General features: G+C 44.1%; 2 protein-coding genes across 3 annotated transcripts in view; both read right to left on the minus strand.

Annotated features, from left to right (window-relative positions):
- Positions 1-3,179, minus strand: part of TG (thyroglobulin) — a 203,521-nt gene extending 200,342 nt beyond the window's left edge. Inside the window, exons 1-3 of one of the 2 annotated variants that reach the window (XM_006189206.1) lie at positions 3,075-3,179; positions 1,965-2,073; positions 546-643 (exon numbers count right to left, since the gene is read on the minus strand). In XM_006189206.1, coding sequence (XP_006189268.1) covers positions 546-643; positions 1,965-2,073; positions 3,075-3,141 — 274 coding nt within the window. In that variant the 5' untranslated portion in view covers positions 3,142-3,179. The remainder of the gene's footprint in view (positions 1-545; positions 644-1,964; positions 2,074-3,074) is intronic. The other variant, XM_032467670.1, reaches the window with a different exon arrangement.
- Positions 3,180-10,758: 7,579 nt separating this feature from the next.
- Positions 10,759-19,216, minus strand: part of PHF20L1 (PHD finger protein 20 like 1) — a 77,004-nt gene continuing 68,546 nt past the window's right edge. Inside the window, exon 21 of the mRNA XM_032468128.1 lies at positions 10,759-19,156. Within this exon, the coding sequence (XP_032324019.1) occupies positions 19,014-19,156 (143 nt within the window). The 3' untranslated portion in view covers positions 10,759-19,013. The remainder of the gene's footprint in view (positions 19,157-19,216) is intronic.

The following is a 19,216-nucleotide window of genomic DNA, read 5'->3' on the forward strand; positions in this document are numbered from 1 at the left end:
GTGGGACCGAGCCAGGGTCCCTGAGCGGGAGCGTGCTGGGAGCCAGCCTGCCTCTCAAGCCCGCATGGCTGGCGCAAAGAACCAGTGCCCAAAACAGAGCTGACAACTGGTGCTCGGCTCAATGTCACCATTTTAAGGTGACCAGCTTAGACGGACCTTTGTTTTAGGGTCATCTCTACACACTTTAAATGGGGACTGTTTCTCTGCCCACCCATCACAACAGTTATTTCTCAGGGCAGGTTTCACCTCAGGTGAAACAGCCCGGGTGAGAAAACACTCCCTGCGCACGGGGCCGCTCTCTGGGCTCAGAGGCCTTTCATGTCTGTTCACTGCTGCATCCTGAGCGCCGGGCACCGTGCCTGGCACGTGGGGGACTCAGAGGCTATTGAGTGTCCCACTGACTTTCGCAGCAGTCCTGTAGGACACAGGGCCTCATTCAAAGAGGAAGATGCAGCAGCCCGGAGGCAGACTCGCCCTTGACACACCCAAGCCCAGCACTCTGTCCAGCATGTGAGTTGTCCCCGGCAGGTCCCCTTCCCACTTACAGGCCGCGGGGCGCCCGGGCCGCCGGCTGCCAGGCACTTCCCTGCCGTCAGCGTCCACACACCAGCAGGAGCCACTGCCGTTCCTGCACTGGGTAGTCCTGGGGCAGGAGACACCATGCGACACCTGATTAGCTCCAGAAGCCACAATCGGGTACCTTTGCTCTCCCTTTTCATCCTTCCAAGCTTTAATTCACGTAGTTAGAAAGAGATCTGCATGGAGCGAGGCCAGTGATCGGAGAAGGGAAAAGCCCTGATACCCCCAGCAGCCCCGCCTCGGCCGCTAAGCCTCCACCTGCCCAGCCGGCCAGCCCCGTAGCACGTGCCCGCCCTGGCGCCCAGGCTTCTGCCACACGGAGGCTGCAGCGGGTAACGCGGCCCTTCCCTGGACCGGGAGCGGAGAGAGAGCAGCCCTGGTTACAACCGCTCGGGAAGCACACTGGGGGTTTCCCACAGGCAGTGATGGCTAGACCAAGGTGTGGGTGATCGGGTGCTGTACCAGGGGCAGAGAAAGTAAAAGCCGTTCCACGTAAAGACAGCATTGTGTGCAAAACCTCCTGAGGAGGAGCAGGGCTGGCTGGAAATGGCCCGCGGCAGGGAAAGAGACGTGGGGACAGCTCCGTAAGTCAGGGGCCAAGGCGAGCCCTCCTCCTCACCGCCCCGCAACTCCCAGCGCTCCAAGCAGGGCCTGGCCTGTGCACTCTTGGGAGCAGGTAAGAGCTTTGTTAGGCACAAAGAGTGGGAATAAACTGGAGGAGGGAGTGAAACAGTCTCAGGGCTGTTTCCCAGAACACAGAGACCCAGATCCCGGAGCTCAACGTGGCTGGAACAGCACGGGGAAAGTGAAACTTCAAGCACAAACAGAGGGTTCCTGTGTGTTCCGATGACCACTCCACTCTGCAGGGAGAGAGCCCCGGACCCAAGTTCACGTGAGGGCAGCTAACAACCCCCTTTCAGAGCGGAGCCCACCAGGGAAGGCGGCAGCTCACAGCCCAGAGAGCTGCACTCAGCAGGGCGTGGGGGCAGCCACCGGCCTGCCAGTCCAAGGGCCTCAGCTCTCCTCCCCCTGTGACTTCTCAAGAGGATGCAAGGGGGAGAGGAGGCACCAAAGGTAAATCATTTGACTCCCCCCACCCACACACACCTCTTGTTAAAGCAATTAGGGTAAAAGTTTAGGCAGGAAAGAAAGGGACATCTTTGGTCCTGGCTGGAGGGAAGCGTGGATTGGGCACTCTGGGTCAGATTCCTGATTGCTGATTAGTCTAGGAGACCGCCGAGGGGCAGGCACCGTCCAGGTGACAGTGGCCACATCTCGTGTTCAAAGGGGAGGGCCAGGAGCAGGGGGAGGGGGCAGGGGAGAGGAACGAGAAGCGTTGAGGGCATCTGAGGCCCCTGAGTCCGCGTGGCTGGAGCAAGCCTTACCGGAAGCTGCCATCCTCTGCGCACTGGGGAACGTAACCTGCTCGCGCCTGGAAGGCCCTTTCCCTCTGCAGCTCGCACGGACGGAGAGGCTGGGAGTCCACCTGGTATTCTACAGAAGGGAAGCGACTCATCAGAGAAGAGGTGCCCCTCTGGGTTCCAGGAACGGAGATGGGCTCCCTAAAGACACACGTGTTCTTCCGGGCTTTATTCCTAGCACCGTCCTCGACCAGTCTGTTCTGACTTGCAATTCTGTGGCTACTCACACTCCTCCAAGTGTGGCGTTAGCTCATCCCCTGGGAGATCTTACCCATCCCCATCTTAGCCGTGTGGCACTAAGACTCAGGCAGTGAAGGCAGCCTCTTCCAGGTCACACAGCTGGCAAGAAAAGGTGTCAGAATAAACCCTTGGACTGCACGTCCCCCCAGGCCACACACTAAAGGAGGTGGCCATGAATTTATCAAGGCGCTCCCTGCAGACGGAGCACCCTCCGGCACAGCGAGGGAATACGAATTCATTAATAACTCCCACATGTCTTCTTTTCCACTGAGAGCACGCGAAACATGCAGGAGCTCACTCAGAAACCATGGTCACAGCTGCTAGCTTTCCCAGGGAGGAGACGAGCTGAGACTTAGCCCAAGCCGCGCACCAAGCAGCTGGGCCACAGCTGGAACTCAGCTCCGCGGGCAGGCTTGTGCTCTTCACTGCCTGCGGACTATCTCTCAGACACCTCACATGGATGACCTAGGACTTCAAAGAGCTAAGGGGATAAAAAAAAAAAAAAAAAACACTAATGTCAATGTCAAACTTCGCTGGCAGGGTGGGGCTGGGGGAGCTGGAACCGAACCAGGAAGGTCTGGTTTCCCATCTCCTCTCCACCACTCACTGACTCTGTGACCTCAGACAGCTCAGCCTACCTGTCAGACCCTCTGTCTCTTCATCTGAAAAGCAAAGAGCACATAACCGACCTCGGGACCTTGTGAGGATTAAATGAAATCACAAATGTTCCAAGGCCCTGGGGCAGATCCTGGCTAGCACGGAGCTCTGGACGGAAAACTCCCTCCCAGCCCCGGCCTCCTCGCCCCGCTCCAGGGCCTCAGGCGCAGAACTCACCAAAGATGTTGGCCGACACCAAGCAGGCCAAGCCCAGCAGACTGAAGATCCCCAGGGTCAGGGCCATCTTTCTGGGCCCTTCCAGGGAGGAAGGGGTAGAAGCCACCGCCCGCCCTAGGGCTCTGGCCAGGGAGCCTTTATAGAGCCGCGGTGGGCTCCGACCCCCTCCACGGGTACTCAGTGAAGCAGGGCCCGCCCTGTTTTCTGCACGAGTCACAAGGAGGTCCTCCACCTGCGTCTGCTCCCCCAAGGACACTCATGTGACCAGTGAGGGGTGAGAATCTTGTGGAGGATGTGGGAGAGCAGAACTAGGGGCTTGGCTCCAAAATTCACCTTTAGGGGCAAAGGCCAAAGCCCTGCGGCTTTGGGGACAAGGTCAGGCCCACCGTGAAGGAAAAGCAACCCCTCCCACTCCCTCCCTCCCTCCTTCCTCCTTTCCTTCCAGCAATATTTCTTTAGAGCCAGCAGTAGCAGACACTATTCCAGGCAATGAGGACATAGCAGAGAACAGAACAGGCAGAGCCATTAGTATGAAATAAAGCATTTTAGTGAAGGAAGCCAAACACACACACACACACACACGCACACATTCATATTTGTCCTCCTTTCCCCTCTGTCCCAGGACTTCGGATGTTGCCAGTCTGAAGGGAGCAGGACCCGTGTCTTCCACACGAAGCCTGGACATCAGTGTGTTTTCTTTCAGCAAAGCCAACCTCCTTCCTTCACTCCCCACTGTGTGACCCGGGAAGGTCACCTCATGCCCCTGAGCCCCAGCCTCCTCTAGAACACAGAAATGAAAGGGGAGGAGGCGTGTGTCTGCGGGCTCGGGTTGCTGTAGGAGAAGAAATGAGACACTGAAGAGTACGTGCTCGAGGGATGCTCGCAGCTAATATTACTGCTTGTCCCATTTTGCAAATGACATAGCATGTCATATGGGGAGTGACAGAAATGACGAGGAACAACCCAGCAGGGCGAGGGGCTAGTGACAGGTAGGATGGGGTATGGGCGAGCAGGGCAGACCTCCACAAGGATGTGGCACCTGAGCGGAGAGGGCGGGTGTGTGACGATCTGGATGGATACCGTCCTAGGGAGAATGGAAGGGCAGGGGGGCAAGCTGGGAGGTGGGGCACACTCTGCACGGGAGGGGAGTGAAGGGAATGTGACGGCGGAGCAGGGGACTGGACTACACGGCAGGGTGGCTGTATCACAAGCATTAACATAGGTAAAGTGATCCAAGCATCACTTGCATAGAGTAAGTGCCCAGTGTTGGTTACTATCATCATTTTAATGTTCATGATACAAACTACAGAAAGTAAAACTCAGGTTGTTTTAACTGGGAGGCTGTGGGATTAAGCATGGGTGAGAAGCCCTGCCCTGCGCATCACACCCGCCCATGGCTTCAACAGCTCCAGCACCAGCTCCAGCCAGGCTTCTCTGTCAAGTTTCAGGTCCACTTGGCCGGCGTGCTCCGCAGGCATTTCCAATTCGACATGACCTGAATTGAACTACTTAACACTTCTCCCAGTGCTGCACCTTAACGTGCTTCTGGCTGTAATCACAGCCCTGAGTGCCATCCTAAACATCTCTCACGTCTCATCAGCCTCCAAATCCTAGCAGCAATCCCTCATTCCCACCCCCTACACCCTCACTCCCACTGCCCCCTCAGGGCCCCCAGCTCGGGACTGGTCCTCCAGCACAGCCTCCTACCTGCCTGTCCACCTCCCACCCCGCTGCTTCTCCAGCTGAAGGCATGGGGGGTGGGCACTTACTGCACAGCTGTTCAGAAGGAGACCCCTCGGCCGCAGGGAGTGAGGGAGATGACTGAGACCGATTTCAGGCAAAGGTGATTTGAGAAGATGTGTTGGCATTTGCTGGAGAAGTAAGCACAAGAGGAAGAGCTGCCCCCTGCGCGGCCCCCTGCTGCCCCCAGTACATGGCCCAGGTTGCCCCGCATGCTATGGGGACCCAGTGGCATCTCTTTACTATAATAATATAGTAAGATAGCATAGTGCAGCCCCTGTCATCTCCATGTCCAGGTGTTCTAAACCAGATGAGTTTTATGACGTGTTAAACCATGGCTGGAGGTCTACCAGAAGCCCCCTCACCATGCTTCCCCACTCCCTGCAAAGTGCGCACACAAAGCGCATGCGCGTCAGCCTGCGTGCTGAGTCACTCCCGCTGGCCTGGCCCCTGGGAAGCAGCAGAGTGGAACCAGCGAGGGTGAGAGCGCGCAGCGGGGCAGAGTCAGCACGAAGGGGGCCTGGGGGGAGAGGTGCTTCTTTCCACCCAAGCGGCAGAGCGGTGCGCCTGGAGAGAACCAGGCCAGGCACGGCCGCCTCCCCGTGAAAAGCTCTTTCTCACGGTGACTCAGCTCCTCGGCGCCGCTCTCACCTCACACCCCCTGTGCTGGGAGGACGTACAAGCACCTGCGGTAACTCCAGGTGGCCATGCCCTGGTCTGTTCCCGGCAGCCTGCTCCTGGCTCCCACCTCCCGCCTCCATCGCTCCGGCCGACTCTTCACCACTGGCCCTGCCGCCTCTCCCTCTCTTTCTGATCCTGATGCAATCACATAACCCATTCATCTCCTTCATTCTCGAAGACTAGGGTGCTATGTATAATAAGCACCTATGGGGGATTTGGGGAAAACAAAGAGCAATTGGAATACAGAGGAAGAAATTGCTTCTAAACAACATCAGATGTCACTGTTTCTGACATCGATGAGCTGTGGCTCACCAGCCATCTCTCCTCTAACCCCACCTGCCGCCATGTTGCTGGGCCCCCTGCCTCTGCCTGGGACAGGTTCTCCCATCTCCTACATGACCAGTGACTCAAAGCCACATTCCTCTTTCTCCTGGGTTGCCAGAGCAATAATCAAAATTCATGGAACTTGTCTCTTGCTTCCAGAAGATGGAATAGACACATTTTTCCCTACTCCTCCTGCTAAGTACAACTAAAATCCCTGGATGTTATTGACAAAACAAATAAACGAAGACACCAAAAGATGGATAGAAGAAGACAGCCAGCTAGCAATCTCAGGACCAGAGGAACAATATGGTAGGACGTTCCCAGAATATTATTTTGCCTCATGTAACCTCATACTGGGTGTTGGAAAAGCCAGCAACTAGAAATGCCAATAAGCACAGACCCCAAAAAGATCCCCAAGAAAAGCCTTTTGAGCCAAAGGAAGGGAAAGCCTGGCAAGACAGAAAACTTTCAGCCAATAATTGCTCTATTCCAGCAAACCGCACAGAAAAAAACTGTGACTCCACTCCCACCCGTGCCAGCAAAGGGCAGCTGAGAAGCCTAGGTTTCCATCCTTGCCAAGCCAAAGAGGCTCTCCAAGCCCCCTGCCAGGGTGGTGACTGAAAGGCCATGTGAGAAGCCAGAATTTTTACCCCAGCTGGGCAGTAATGAGCCCCTTCTCTTTGCAGGGTCTGTGGAGACCATGTGGCAAGCCTGAACTTCCACCCCCAACCAGCAATAATAAGGATGCCAACCCTCCCAGCCAGGGTGGCATCAGCATTGGCCTGGGGGCAGCTTAGACTCCCACCCCCAACCACCTGACATCCCCTGTCATGTGTCAGTGGAGATGGAGCAAGAAACCGGACTTGCATCCCCACTGGCAGCAACGAGGTGGTGTCCCTTTTCTCCCACCAGAGTGATGCCAAGTGTTCTACTAAAACAGAAGGCTCAATGAGATCGAGATTTTCTCAACATAATACCCAAACCAAAAATCACTCATCATACCAAGACCCAGGAAAATATCAACTTGAATGAGAAAAGACAATCAACAAATGCCAATACCAAAATGATACAGGTGTTAAAATTATTTTTAAAGGATTTTAATGCAGTTATTATAAAAATGCTTCAGTGAGCAATTATGAACACACACGAAACAAGTGAAAACATAGAAAGCTCTGGTAAAGACATAGTCTCAAGGAAATAAATAGGAAATGTGAGAAATAAGGAACAGTATGGAAATTTTAGAACTAGAAAATAAAATAACCACAATTGAAAAACTCACTAGATGGGCTAAACAACAAAATGGAAAGAACAGAGGAAAGAATTCATGAACTTGAAGACAGAACAACAGAAATGACCCAACTGGAATAACTAGCCCAAAATTCATCAAGGATACAGAGGAACTCAGCAACACGTGTTCATCAACCAGAAGACCTCATCAACAGTTACAGAACACTACACCTAACAGGAGCAGAATACACATTCTTCTCAATGCCCATGGGATATATATGAAGATAGACCATATCTTGGGTCATAAAACAAATCTCAACACATTTGAAAGATTTTAAGTCATACTTTGACTATACAGTAGGATTGAACCAGAAATCAATACTAGAAAGACAACAGGAACATCTCCAAGCAACTCAACAACACACTTGTGAATATTCCTGGTGTCAAAGAGGAAGTCTCACAGGAAATTTAAAAATACACTGAGGTGAATGAAAATGTAAACACAGCATATCAAAATGTGTGGAACACAGCCAAAGTGAAGCAGTGCCAAGAGGGAAACTAACAACACGATGCTTACATCAGAAAGGAGGAAAGGTCACCTGCTAGCCCTGTAACTATCAACCTCCATGGAAAAGTACAGGGCGAAGCAAGAGGCCAAGAGCACTTAGAGAAAAAGCTCTTCTCATGGACTGAAAACCAGGAAGGAGGCAGGTCATCTCCCTTCTAATATTTGTCTAGCATACTCTTCCTCCCGTAAATCCAATGGAATGGTCTTAACCATTCAAAGCAGACTGGCTAAGTCCTGGAGAGGAAAAGATCATCCATCCAAGTGGCCCTTCTCCAACCTCAATGAGATCCTACTAAGAGTACTAATGGCGTGACCTCGGACAAGCTACTTAACCCCTCCACGCCCCAGTTTTCTCATCTATGAAGTTGTCATGTTGTTAGTGCCCAAGCTCATAGGATGATGTGACTACTAAATAAATTGATAAATATAAGATGCATAGTACAGTGCCAGGCATACAATAAACAATGTTATTTTTCTTGTAAAAATTAGAAATTTCCCATCATGGCAGCCCCAGACATCAGTCTCTTTTAAGGCGCCTTTCTTTCTGTTCAACATATCTGAAATTTCTTAATTTCTGTTTCCTCTTTGAGCTCAATGTGCTACACTGAAGATGGGTGTGTCTGGCAATACTTCATCCGCTAGCTTGACTGGGCAGTCATTCATATCCCTGCCCCACAGAGACTGCTGTCTTGGACCCTGGCCCTGGAATTTTGCCACCCTCTTAAACCTTAGCCTAGGAAATGTTTCCTCCTCATCTTCCTTTTCTTTTCTTTCTTTTTTTTTTTTTTTTTTTTCAGCTGAAGAATCATCCTCGGCTCATTGGAGTTTTTGAAGGCCATGGCACCATGAAACTGGTGGGACCACGTCAACTGAAAGAAAAATGCACAATGTAAAGAGTTGTGAGTTTGTTTTATTCAGGGACCTGACTGAGGACTACAGCCTAGAAGACAGCCTGTCAGTAGCTCTGAAGACGTCGGGGAGAAACCAGCTCCTATGTGCATTTTGGCTAGGGAATACGTGCAGTCAGGCAGACATCTCGGTAAAAGGTTACTGCTAGTCACAAGAACAGGTATCGCAAGTAAATAATTTAGTGCTTTTCCATGTATGGGAAGAATCTGGAGTCACTGAAGTTCCTCCCGAGATATACATCTATCTAAGGGGCCTGCTTTTCCAAAGCACAGAGTGCTCATCCTTTTCATCCTAAGTTCCTCCCAGGCTGCACTGTGGGTCACTGACAGCAGCGGCTGACAACTTGATCCTTGTGGAACTGGGTGGTGAGCCACATGCTTTGTTCTTCTTTGTTCACAAGCAGAAGCCTGACGCTCCTGATGCACTGCTCTTCCTCACTTCCGACTCTTCAGGTCTCGAGCAATATTTGTTTTGTTACATTATTTTCTGCAATAAAGGAACATGATGCTGACATTTTATTTTCTGTGTTGGCTCCCCTTTTGCTTTCAGAAAGGCTCAGCCTATTTCCTGATACTTTAAATAGCTTCTCAAGTCACTCACTTTTCTTTTCTGATTCATCTTGGACTGGTATTGTTTGCTGGATTTGAGCCTCTCTCTCTCTCCACCCACCAGCCCTTCCTTTCCTTATGGAACACACACATATTTAACATACATGTTTCTAGATTTTGTCCTTTGGGGTCTCTCAGATTGGAGAAGACAAAATCACTAAACTCTGGGACTGACAAAGCATCAGTTGTTCAGATCGATCTTGTCTGCTGCCAGTTCCTCTGCTGTCACAGTCAAGACTTTCTGACCTCCAATCAAGAAACCAGACATGGATGCTGTCTTGTTTGCCTTGCTTCCCTTTCATGGGTTTTTCTGTGTGCCTTACTTTAAAGTCATCGTTTGACACATTTCTCAGGCATGTTCCTCAGGGCATAAGTAATATCTGTATCTTTACCTCTGCGTGAAGGTGGCTGCCTCACCTTGAAACCCACTGAAATTACTTGAAGTTTTCTGTGCTGATCTTCCTGGGCCAATCTCACGTCTGTCTAGAGTCTCTGTAAGCATCCCATACAGTGGCCCATTCAGGGTGTCAGAGAGAAGTTTTCCTCTACCCTTCTAGGTTCTTCTGGCTAGTCTAAGAAGTAAGTCGACACGAGACAAATTAACAGGAGAAAAACTAAAGTTTAGTAACCATGTATACATGGGAAAGACCCAGGAGAACTGAGTAATTTGCCCAAATGGCCAAAGTCCTCACCTTAAATACCATCTTCAGCTGAAGACAAAAAAGGACATTGTGGTAGTAATTTGGGACTTCACAGGGGAGGAAAGCAATTGACATGGAGATGGAAGAGCAAACGTTTGGTAAAAAAAAAATGCTTGCTGGGCGCAGGCAGATTTAAGGAGACATGGGGCGAACTCCGCTCTCTAGGCCCTGCTGAGTTCCCCCCACCACATTTAGCCCATACTCTCTCAGGTATCTCCAGTGATAGCTGTATTCTGGAACAAGCCATATATCTAAATTCTTTTAGGCCGTTATGGGGAAGATCAAAGTTTCTTCCTGCATCTTTTGGGCCTTGACTGTTTTCAGCTGAAAATAATCCACATTGGCAAAAAGACATTTTGGGATGGCAGATTTTGTTCCCCTGTAAAGAGATGGTTCCCTTCGCTCTTACTATAATAAGCCTTCCATTTGTGGCCGTATGATGCAGCTTTTACAACAGTCTCCTAATCCTAGTGCTTTCTCTCTTTGGAGAAATCCAACAGAGAGCCCAGATCTGAGAGTGCAGAAGGTCCAGTCTTCTCAATCTGTCTGATTTGGTGACAGTTAACATCTATCTGCTTTCTCTAGTGCCTCTGTTCAAAGCAACCGTGTCTCCCATGCAATTCCATCACCCACTCCTACCAGCCCGTCTGCCTTCTAAGATCTCAGCTTTTCTCCCAGACAACACTCTGCTATTACCCTGTCTTTTTAAAGTTTGTTTTCAATCTTCCAGTGCTCCTGTGCTGCCTGTAAGAAGGAAGCATACTTTTCTAATAAATACATTTCCTCCTTGATTTCCTGGGCAAGCCTGACTCCTAGAGACAGTGTTTCAAGGATGGGACTTTAAATTGCCTGTGGGTTTGGAATGATTTCACTAAACTCTTCTTTCTCAAACTACAAAGATAGCATATTATAATTATCCTCTCACATTCCTTTTTCTTTAACTTGTTTTAATTAATACACTTTACAGTTTTAGATTTACAGAAAAACTGAGCACATAGTACAGAAAGTTCCCATATTCCTCCTTTTCCCACAGTTTCCACTATTACTAACGTCTTGCATTAGTGTGGTATGTTTGTTACAATTAATGAACCATCATTTAAACATTATTTTAAACTAAAATCCACAATTTACATGGTTTCATTGTTTTTTTTTTTTACTTTGTATTTTGAAATAGTTTTTCAACTTATCCCAAAGTTGAAATAATAGTACAGAGTTCCCATATACTCTTCAATTTCACCTAATATTAACATTTTACATGATCATAATGCAATTATCAAAACTAAAACTATCAATACTATCAAGTAAACTACAGAGTTTAACAGAATTTCACTTTTTCCACCAATGTCTTTTTTTTTTGTTGTTGTTCCAGGATCCAATCAAGGATCTTACATTTCATTTACCTATAAGGTCTCCGTAGTTTCTGCCCTAGAAAATATTTGGAAATACGCAAAAAATTCTAGGATTAATAAGTGAGTTTATCAATGTCTCAGGATATAAGATATAAAAAATCAATTTTATTATACTCTAGTAATTAAACATCTGAAAACAAAATTGAGAATACAATTCCATTTATAGTATCATCAAGGAAAATAAAACTTAGAAATAAATTTAACAAAATAAGTGCAAAATCTGAACAATGAAAGCTACAAAATATTGCTGAAAAACTACAGAAGTCCTAAATAAATGAAGAAACACACCATGCTCTTGGATTAAGACTCAATAGCGTTAAGATGGTAATTGATCTGTAGATTCAGTGCAATTCCTGTCAAAATCCCAGCAGGTTTTTAAAAGAAGTTAACAATCTGATCCTAAAACTTTTATAGAAATGCAAAATACCTAGAATTGGCAAAAACAGGTAAGAAAGAACATAATTAAAGGAACTACACTACCTGATTAATCAAATCTTACTCTTAAACTACATTAATCGAGACAGTGTGATAGCTACATGAGGACATAAATCAATGGGAGGGGAGTACTGAGTGCAGAAATAAACCTACAGATGTACGGTCAATTGATTTTCGACAAAGGCACCTAGGTAACTCAAAGGGAAGATACTATTTTGAAGAAATGGCACTGGAGCAATTGGATATCTACATGCAAATTAAAAGTAGGTATCACTGCACATCTATTAAAATGGCTAAAATCCAAAACACTGGCAAACATCAAATGCTGGAAAGGAAGGATGTGGAACAACAGGAACTCTCCTTCATTCAACTGATTAAAGTCTTTTAGGTCTATTTCTAGATTCCCTATTCTGTACTATCAATCCACATCTGCCTCCAGGCTACCTCTACATTGTCTTGGCTACTACAGCTTTGTAATAAGCCTCCAAATCAGAAATTGTATGTCCCTCTACTTTAGTTCTTCTTTTTCAGAATTGCTTAGAGTATTCCAAGGTCCTTTATACCTCCAAATAAAATTTAAAATCAGCTTGCTAATTTGTATTTCAAAAAGTCTGCTGGAATTTTGCTGGGGATTGCTCTATCGCTCCATTTTGGGAGACATAATACCAGTATTACATCTTCCAACCCATGATCTTAGTGTTTCTTTCTGTTCCTGTATCTCTTTATTATATAGGCATTGTTTTTGTAGTTTTCTATGTACAGGTTCTGCATTACGTTTTCAGACTTACCCTTAAGCATTCTTTTTTTGATACTACTGAAAATGGAATTTTTTTCCAAAAATTCTTATCTCCAATAGTTCTTTGCTAATGTATAGAAATATTAGTTCTAGTGGCATCTTGGTAGATTCCTTAGACTTTTTCATGTACATAAACTGTCACCTGCAAATGTTTCTTCTTCCTTTCCAAGTGGGATGCTTTTATTTGTCTTCATTACCCAGCGCCATATTGCACTAGTGGGGCCTCCAGATCCATGCTGGATAGAAGTGTTGATAGCGGACAACCTTCTGGACTTGTTCCGTATTTTAGGGAGGAAAGTATTCATTTACCATTATGAGGGTTAAGTGTCTTGATAGATGCCCTTTACAGTTAAGTAAATTCCTATCTATTCTTTTCCTTTTAGTTTTAAATCATGAATGGATGCTGAAATTTATGAAAAGCTTTATCTTGATTTATTGAGATGAACATAATAATTTCACTATTTTATTGACAGTAAACCAACTCTGTATCCCTGTGGAACACTCAGCTTGACCCTGATATCGTATCATTACTACAGACCACCAGATCCACGTGGGTACCGTTTTCTTGACGCCTGTGTCTGTGTTCAGGGGGGTTATGTACTCGTCTGTAATTTCCTTCCCTTGTGGTGTTTTCTTCTGATTCTCGTATGAGGTCAAAATTGTCTCAAAAAGAGTGTTCCTTTCTTCTCTATTTTCTGTCAGCATTTGTGTAAAATCAAGCTTTCTTCCTTAAGTGTTTTGACAGAATTCACATTTAGGCCTTGAGTTTTGAGGGAACGTTTTCAATTACAAATTCAATGTTTATTAAGTTTTGGTCATTTGCATCTTTTGAGAAAATTTTGTTTCATGTAAGCTATTAAATTTATTGGCCTATGGTTTTTCATAATATCCCTTTTAAAAACTGTTGGGTATGTTGTAATATTCCCTCTTTCATTCTAATTTTTGATCAGTATATGTAGGAGTTAACCACTTTTATTTATTGTTCTGTTCAAAGAATCAGCTTTTTCGTTTATACTGTTGCTTCTTTATTGTTTGTCCATTTAGTGTTTTACTGATTTCAGCACATTTCCTTCCTTTTCCACTTACTTTGGTTTTAATATGTTTGTTTTTCTAGTTTTTAAATCTTAAATCAGTGATTTTTGTATTCTTATTTAAAACTTCCATTCTTGAAAATTGAGATACAATTGATTTTAGTTTCAGGTGCACAACATAACAATTCAGGATTTATATATATTGCAAAATGATCACCACAATAAGTCTAGTTAAAATTTGTGTACCTTCTTTTTAATTAAGCATTTAAAACTATAAATTTCCCTCTAATACTGATCAGCATCCTACAAATTTAGCATAATGTATTTTCATTTTCATTCAATTAAAATATTTTCTGATTTTAGTTTAACTTTTCTCTTTGACTCTTGGATTGTTTACAAGTAAGTTGATAATTTCCAAACATTCTGGGTTCTTTTCAGGTACCTAATACTGATTTCCAGTTTAATTTCATTGTTGTCAGAAAAGTTATGCACGATTTCAATTTTAAATGAATAGAGACTGTTTTATAGTCTGCCTTCTGAGTGCTCCATGTGTACTTAAAAAGGAAATTTGCATTCTCATGTCGCTGGGTGGAACATTCTCTCAATGTCTATTAGGTTGAGCTGAGTGTTCATTTTTGTTCAAGTCTTCTATCCTGATTCCTGATTTCCTTCTACTTTTGTTCTATCAATTAGTGTTAAAGGAGGGTTGAACTCTTCAATTATAATTGTATATTTTTCTATTTTCTATTCAATGATATTAGGGTTTGTGTCATGCATTTTGATACTCTATTAAGAGGACTATAAATACATTAAAAATTTCAATTTACTTTGTGTGTGTGTGTGTGTGTGGACAAAAGAATCGAGGATGATAGATAAAGACCTGTAAGGTATAAAAGAAGGTAACATTCTATTAGGAAGCAAAATGGAAAGACAAAAAAGAGAATATAAAACTTGTAAAATTTCCAAATGCTAAGGAAGAGCTTGTTCATGTATTTTTAAAAGAGATGTTAAGTTGCAAAATTGTATTGATTCTATTTCATATATCTAAAAATGATAACAGGCTGATTTTCACTAGGCCAATATTTACAAATTAGAAATCATACCCTTTGCAATTGTTTCAATTTACAGTGAACAATTTTCAGTGGCAGAAACAAAGCCCCACTGTGCCTAGCAGTGTCCTCAGTTGTACATATTGACATTGGCTTTTTCCTCCCCAGCCCTACTTTTCCCTCTTCCTCACTCCAACTTCCTTAGGGGATCTCTTAAATACATTAAGGATACTTAAATCTTGTCTTCAGATCTACTTTCAGGGGAACCCAAAGACAACAGGTACCAGAAATGGATTCTAATTTTTCGAAATTCCCATAGAGAGGTCATAGTCAGAAAACATTCAAAGACCACTGTTTTAATTAACACATTATTCCAGTTCCCCCAATCCCCTCAACCTACAAATCTATTATCTTTCCTTTCTTTTGCCTCTTTGGTTCCTTGCACTCTTTGATATAACTGATCTTGTCAAAAAATATGTTTTTTTATGTTTCCATTGGCCTATAGACTGTGATCCTATTAACACTAATTTCATATCGAACCACAGAACTCAAGGGCTGCCACACAGATGCCATTCAATATGTCTACTATATTTAACTTTCAACTTCATAATTTAGGTACTTAGTTTGCTTCATTTAACTCTCAAAACCAGGTTCTAAACTAGATATTATTCCCATTTTATAGATAAGAAAACCAGTGCTCAGGCAGATCACTGCTAGAGAATTGTCAGAGTGAAAACCCGAGTAGAGAACTGCAAAGCTCATGCTGCTCCAGTTTATGAAATCGTTGCTCCCTGACGCAGTTCCTCCATAGCTTGGTACCACGTAGGGTACTGCAAGAGGCCTCTAATAACAGACCGCTTCTCTTAGGAAGAGAAACTAAAGCCTGAAGAATTGCCTGGATTTGTAGAGACACAACAAAGGAGAATTTTCCAGAAGAGGAAAGTGATACGAAGGCAAGAGACAGAAACAAGCATAGTCTATCTAAAGAGCGAGGCTCTGTTTACATGGATTTGAGAACTGGTTAGATGAAGTCTGCACAAGAGGTCCAGATTACACAGACCTGACTTGGGTTGAAACAGGGAGATGGTTTCAGAGAAGAAAATGGAAATGACAAGAATAGTCGAGACAGCCCTGCTAAGAAAAGGACATGCGTTTGAATAGCGCGGGGTTTGCATCTTGAACCTGCTACTTAACACGGGACATGTTTCTAAAGGTTTCTAAACCTCAGCTTCCTCATCTTGAAAATGATCCTGCTTCACCTCTCAACAAAAGAACTAAATTAGATGCCCCAGGTAACATGCACAACAGCTGGCATGGAGCAGTTACCCAGTGCCAATCCTCCAGCTTGACAGTAGCCGTTCTGATGAGTCAGAATGAAGGAAAATTAAAATTTCAGAAGCTCCACAATGGTTTACAGACAATGAACTACTAAGCAGGACTGAGGAGGAGGAAGATGACACCACCCATTTTGAGGAACCGGAACATCCGGTGATGGAACGGGTAACGGCGGGGACTGCGAGTTTCAAGCCAGGGCTCTTGGGATGCTATTAAAGCAGAGAGAGTGAAGATGGCAGAAGACCCAGTTGACTGGGGGAGACAGGGGACCTACATTTTGAACATACGGAATATGAACATCTGAGAGGACATAAGTCAGTGGAAATCATGTTAGGAAAAAGGATTCTACCTGAAATTGAGAATAACCAATTTTCTTTAAGGAAAGAGTGCATTACTCTTAAGTTTGAAAATAATGAGCCAGTGGAACCACACATGAGTATGAAGAAGTACACATCACACTCCTCAGTAATGTACGTGCTCATTCTGTTCTGTCTGGGTAGCAACGAAAAGCTACCTTGTCAAGAAACACCCTTCCTAGTTTATTGCTTTTACTTAAATTTATATACTCATACTTTTTAAGCAAGACTAAGTAGAAAGAAAACCAGCTCATCTGAAACCTCTCCCAGTGGGCTTACTTCTCAAAATCAAGCTGACTCTCTTAAGGAATCACTCAGCCGACTACTTGCTAAAAGGCTGCTACCAATTGTTGACACACTCTCTGTTAAATGGGTATGTGCATACAAGTAATCTGATACAGACTTGCTTTAAAAATATAAATTAAAAAATTCAGAATTTCAATTTATATACATAAAAGCAGAGCAAAAATTCAACATCCTACTTAGTAACGGAACTTCCAGTTTGCTGGCTGCTAACAAACACGGCAATCTAATTTAAGACACCCCAAGAACAAATGCACATTAACTTAGCTGTGGTCATCAGGGATTGAGAATATGAGTGTTACTGGGTACACAGGGCCCTCTGCGTATGTGAGAAGAATCTAGGCAACACCACTATTCATAGCTTGTTAAGGATGCTATTTGCTCCATTCTGAAAAAAAAGATATAAATTACATGTCTAGAATTTAACCACAATAGAAGATCAGAGCCATTACTTTAAAACACAAATGAAAGATAAAATATCAATCTTAAAATATAGACATTAGCAAGTTTACTCCACACATGAAATATAGGCACTATTTTTACTTTAATATGCAAATTTAATAACTACCTCTTATCACCTCTACTAAAGCTTTTCATTTCTCAGTAAGATCTTTGACAAAGTTAACGTATCATAAGTAAATACACAGGACGTATTTTGTATCTGTGATCTTTGGCACATCTGTCAGGTTGGAGAATCTCAAAAGGCAATACAAATTTCTAATGACTGTTCTGCACATTCTTTTAATCATTTTTACATCAAAATATAAGGCTGCAAAAAGGCAAGCTGAAATTTTAGGATATGTGGAATAGTTTTAATAAAGAGTTTTACATACAGTACCTTACATATAGAACAGTGTGTTTGCAAATTTAAATAATATCTGAATGTACAGTGGCATGTATTCTTATCAAAGATAAATTCAAGTTTACTGTCTATCAGTTCTAAAATGCGTTTATACAGATCGCTAGAACTGATAAACAGAATGAGGCATAAAATATTCAAGTGTTATATGTCACCAAATAGCCTCCTCTTAACAGTCTTTTTTCCCCTTTTTAAAAAAAGTTTCAAAACCTGTACATACATTTTTAATTTTTAAAAACAGTCTGTTAAAAGGTAACATTTCATGTTAACCACCAATTCTTATGGTCTATAGTAATAAAACTAGACATGTGTAGATATAAATATGTGTAGGTTATGTACATACGTATGCTGAGGTGAGTGTCTGTTTCAAACAAGCACACACACTTAACGCACACCTGCGCGTGTGGCACTGGGGGCGGCACACAGGTCACAAGAGCACTGGCAGACGGGAGGACCTGGGCTCAAAATCCAGCAAGAGCTAACACAGCAACTTTGTTGCCTTTGGTTTCAGAAATCTGTCCACTTGTGACCAAAGCTAAAAGTTTTGAGTGCGTATGTATTTTTTAAAAATAAAATTCATCTTCAGAAATGAAGCTTTTCCAGTATTTCCACTACCAGCAGTTAAAAAAATCCACAGCCACAAATTACTTTGATATTTTTGTCACTCCTCATCCCAGCTGAGGTTATTTACAATTTTTTTTTTCTGAAGGCAAACACCAGGCATACTCAGGATCAAACTGTATGTTGAAGCCTGAATACTGAAATTCAACTCTATATATTCTATAAATAGTATATGTGACATATGCATTTCTGATGGACTGATGGCAGCATGTAAGACCTGGGTGAGAGAACTCCCACGGGATTTAAAATTCTCTTTCCAGCAGTATCATCATCATTTGGCACAGTGACCCTTCTGCAAGCCATTCTGTTTTTACAGTGAGCTTAGCGTCAGCAATAAATTCCAATTATTTCATTGTTTTTAAAATATATTCATAATGAAGTAAGAAGCCCACAACTGTCTCCCTCAGAAGTGAGACTTCTACTGTCAGTTTTCTGATTAAGGACATTCATCACCTATGAAACAGCTCATGATCCTATAAAAGTTTAAATACTCTATAAACTTCAGTGTAGTTGGATCAACTGCAGAGAAGACAGTTCTTACACAACCTTATAGAACTCTCCAGAATTTAAATTGCCTCTACAGTGTTGTTTTTGGCCAAATGCTGGTTTACAGACATAGACCTTTTTGCTAAAAACTATATAAATACACCATATGTCTTTCTACAGGTTATCTCCAGCTTCACGTTAGCAACTATTCAACATTCCTGCCAACCTGGCTCCCTTAGCACAGATCACACTCTACCTCTACTGATCCTGGCATATGACACGTGAGCATTTGTATCTTGCTCATACTTTTTTTTTTTTATATATTAGCTTCCTTGATAACGTTGTTCTTTTCCTTTCCAAGGTGCCATCCTATTGATGTCACAAATCAGTAAATGACCAAACATCACTAAGCTTTTTATCTATCCACTTAGCAGCCACGTGGATAATAAAAATTAGTCGACTGAACAGAGCCACATTCACTGCATTAGCTGTTCATTGCTGTCATACAGAGCAGAGAGCTGCTATCTGCTGTACTTTGCCCATGTCAATCAGGAGCTGTTTGATGTGGCGTTTAAGTTGGGGCAGCCTGGCAAGCGGATCAGGTGGCTCCAACTCCCCTGTGAAATCAAGCCAGCTTTCCAGAACTAAAAGAGAGAAGAGAACAAACAAATTAAATGGCAACTGGAAAAACAGTGACAAAATGG

The sequence above is a fragment of the Camelus ferus genome, chromosome 25 (assembly GCF_009834535.1).
Source record: "Camelus ferus isolate YT-003-E chromosome 25, BCGSAC_Cfer_1.0, whole genome shotgun sequence".
In the NCBI taxonomy this organism is placed as follows: domain Eukaryota; kingdom Metazoa; phylum Chordata; class Mammalia; order Artiodactyla; family Camelidae; genus Camelus; species Camelus ferus.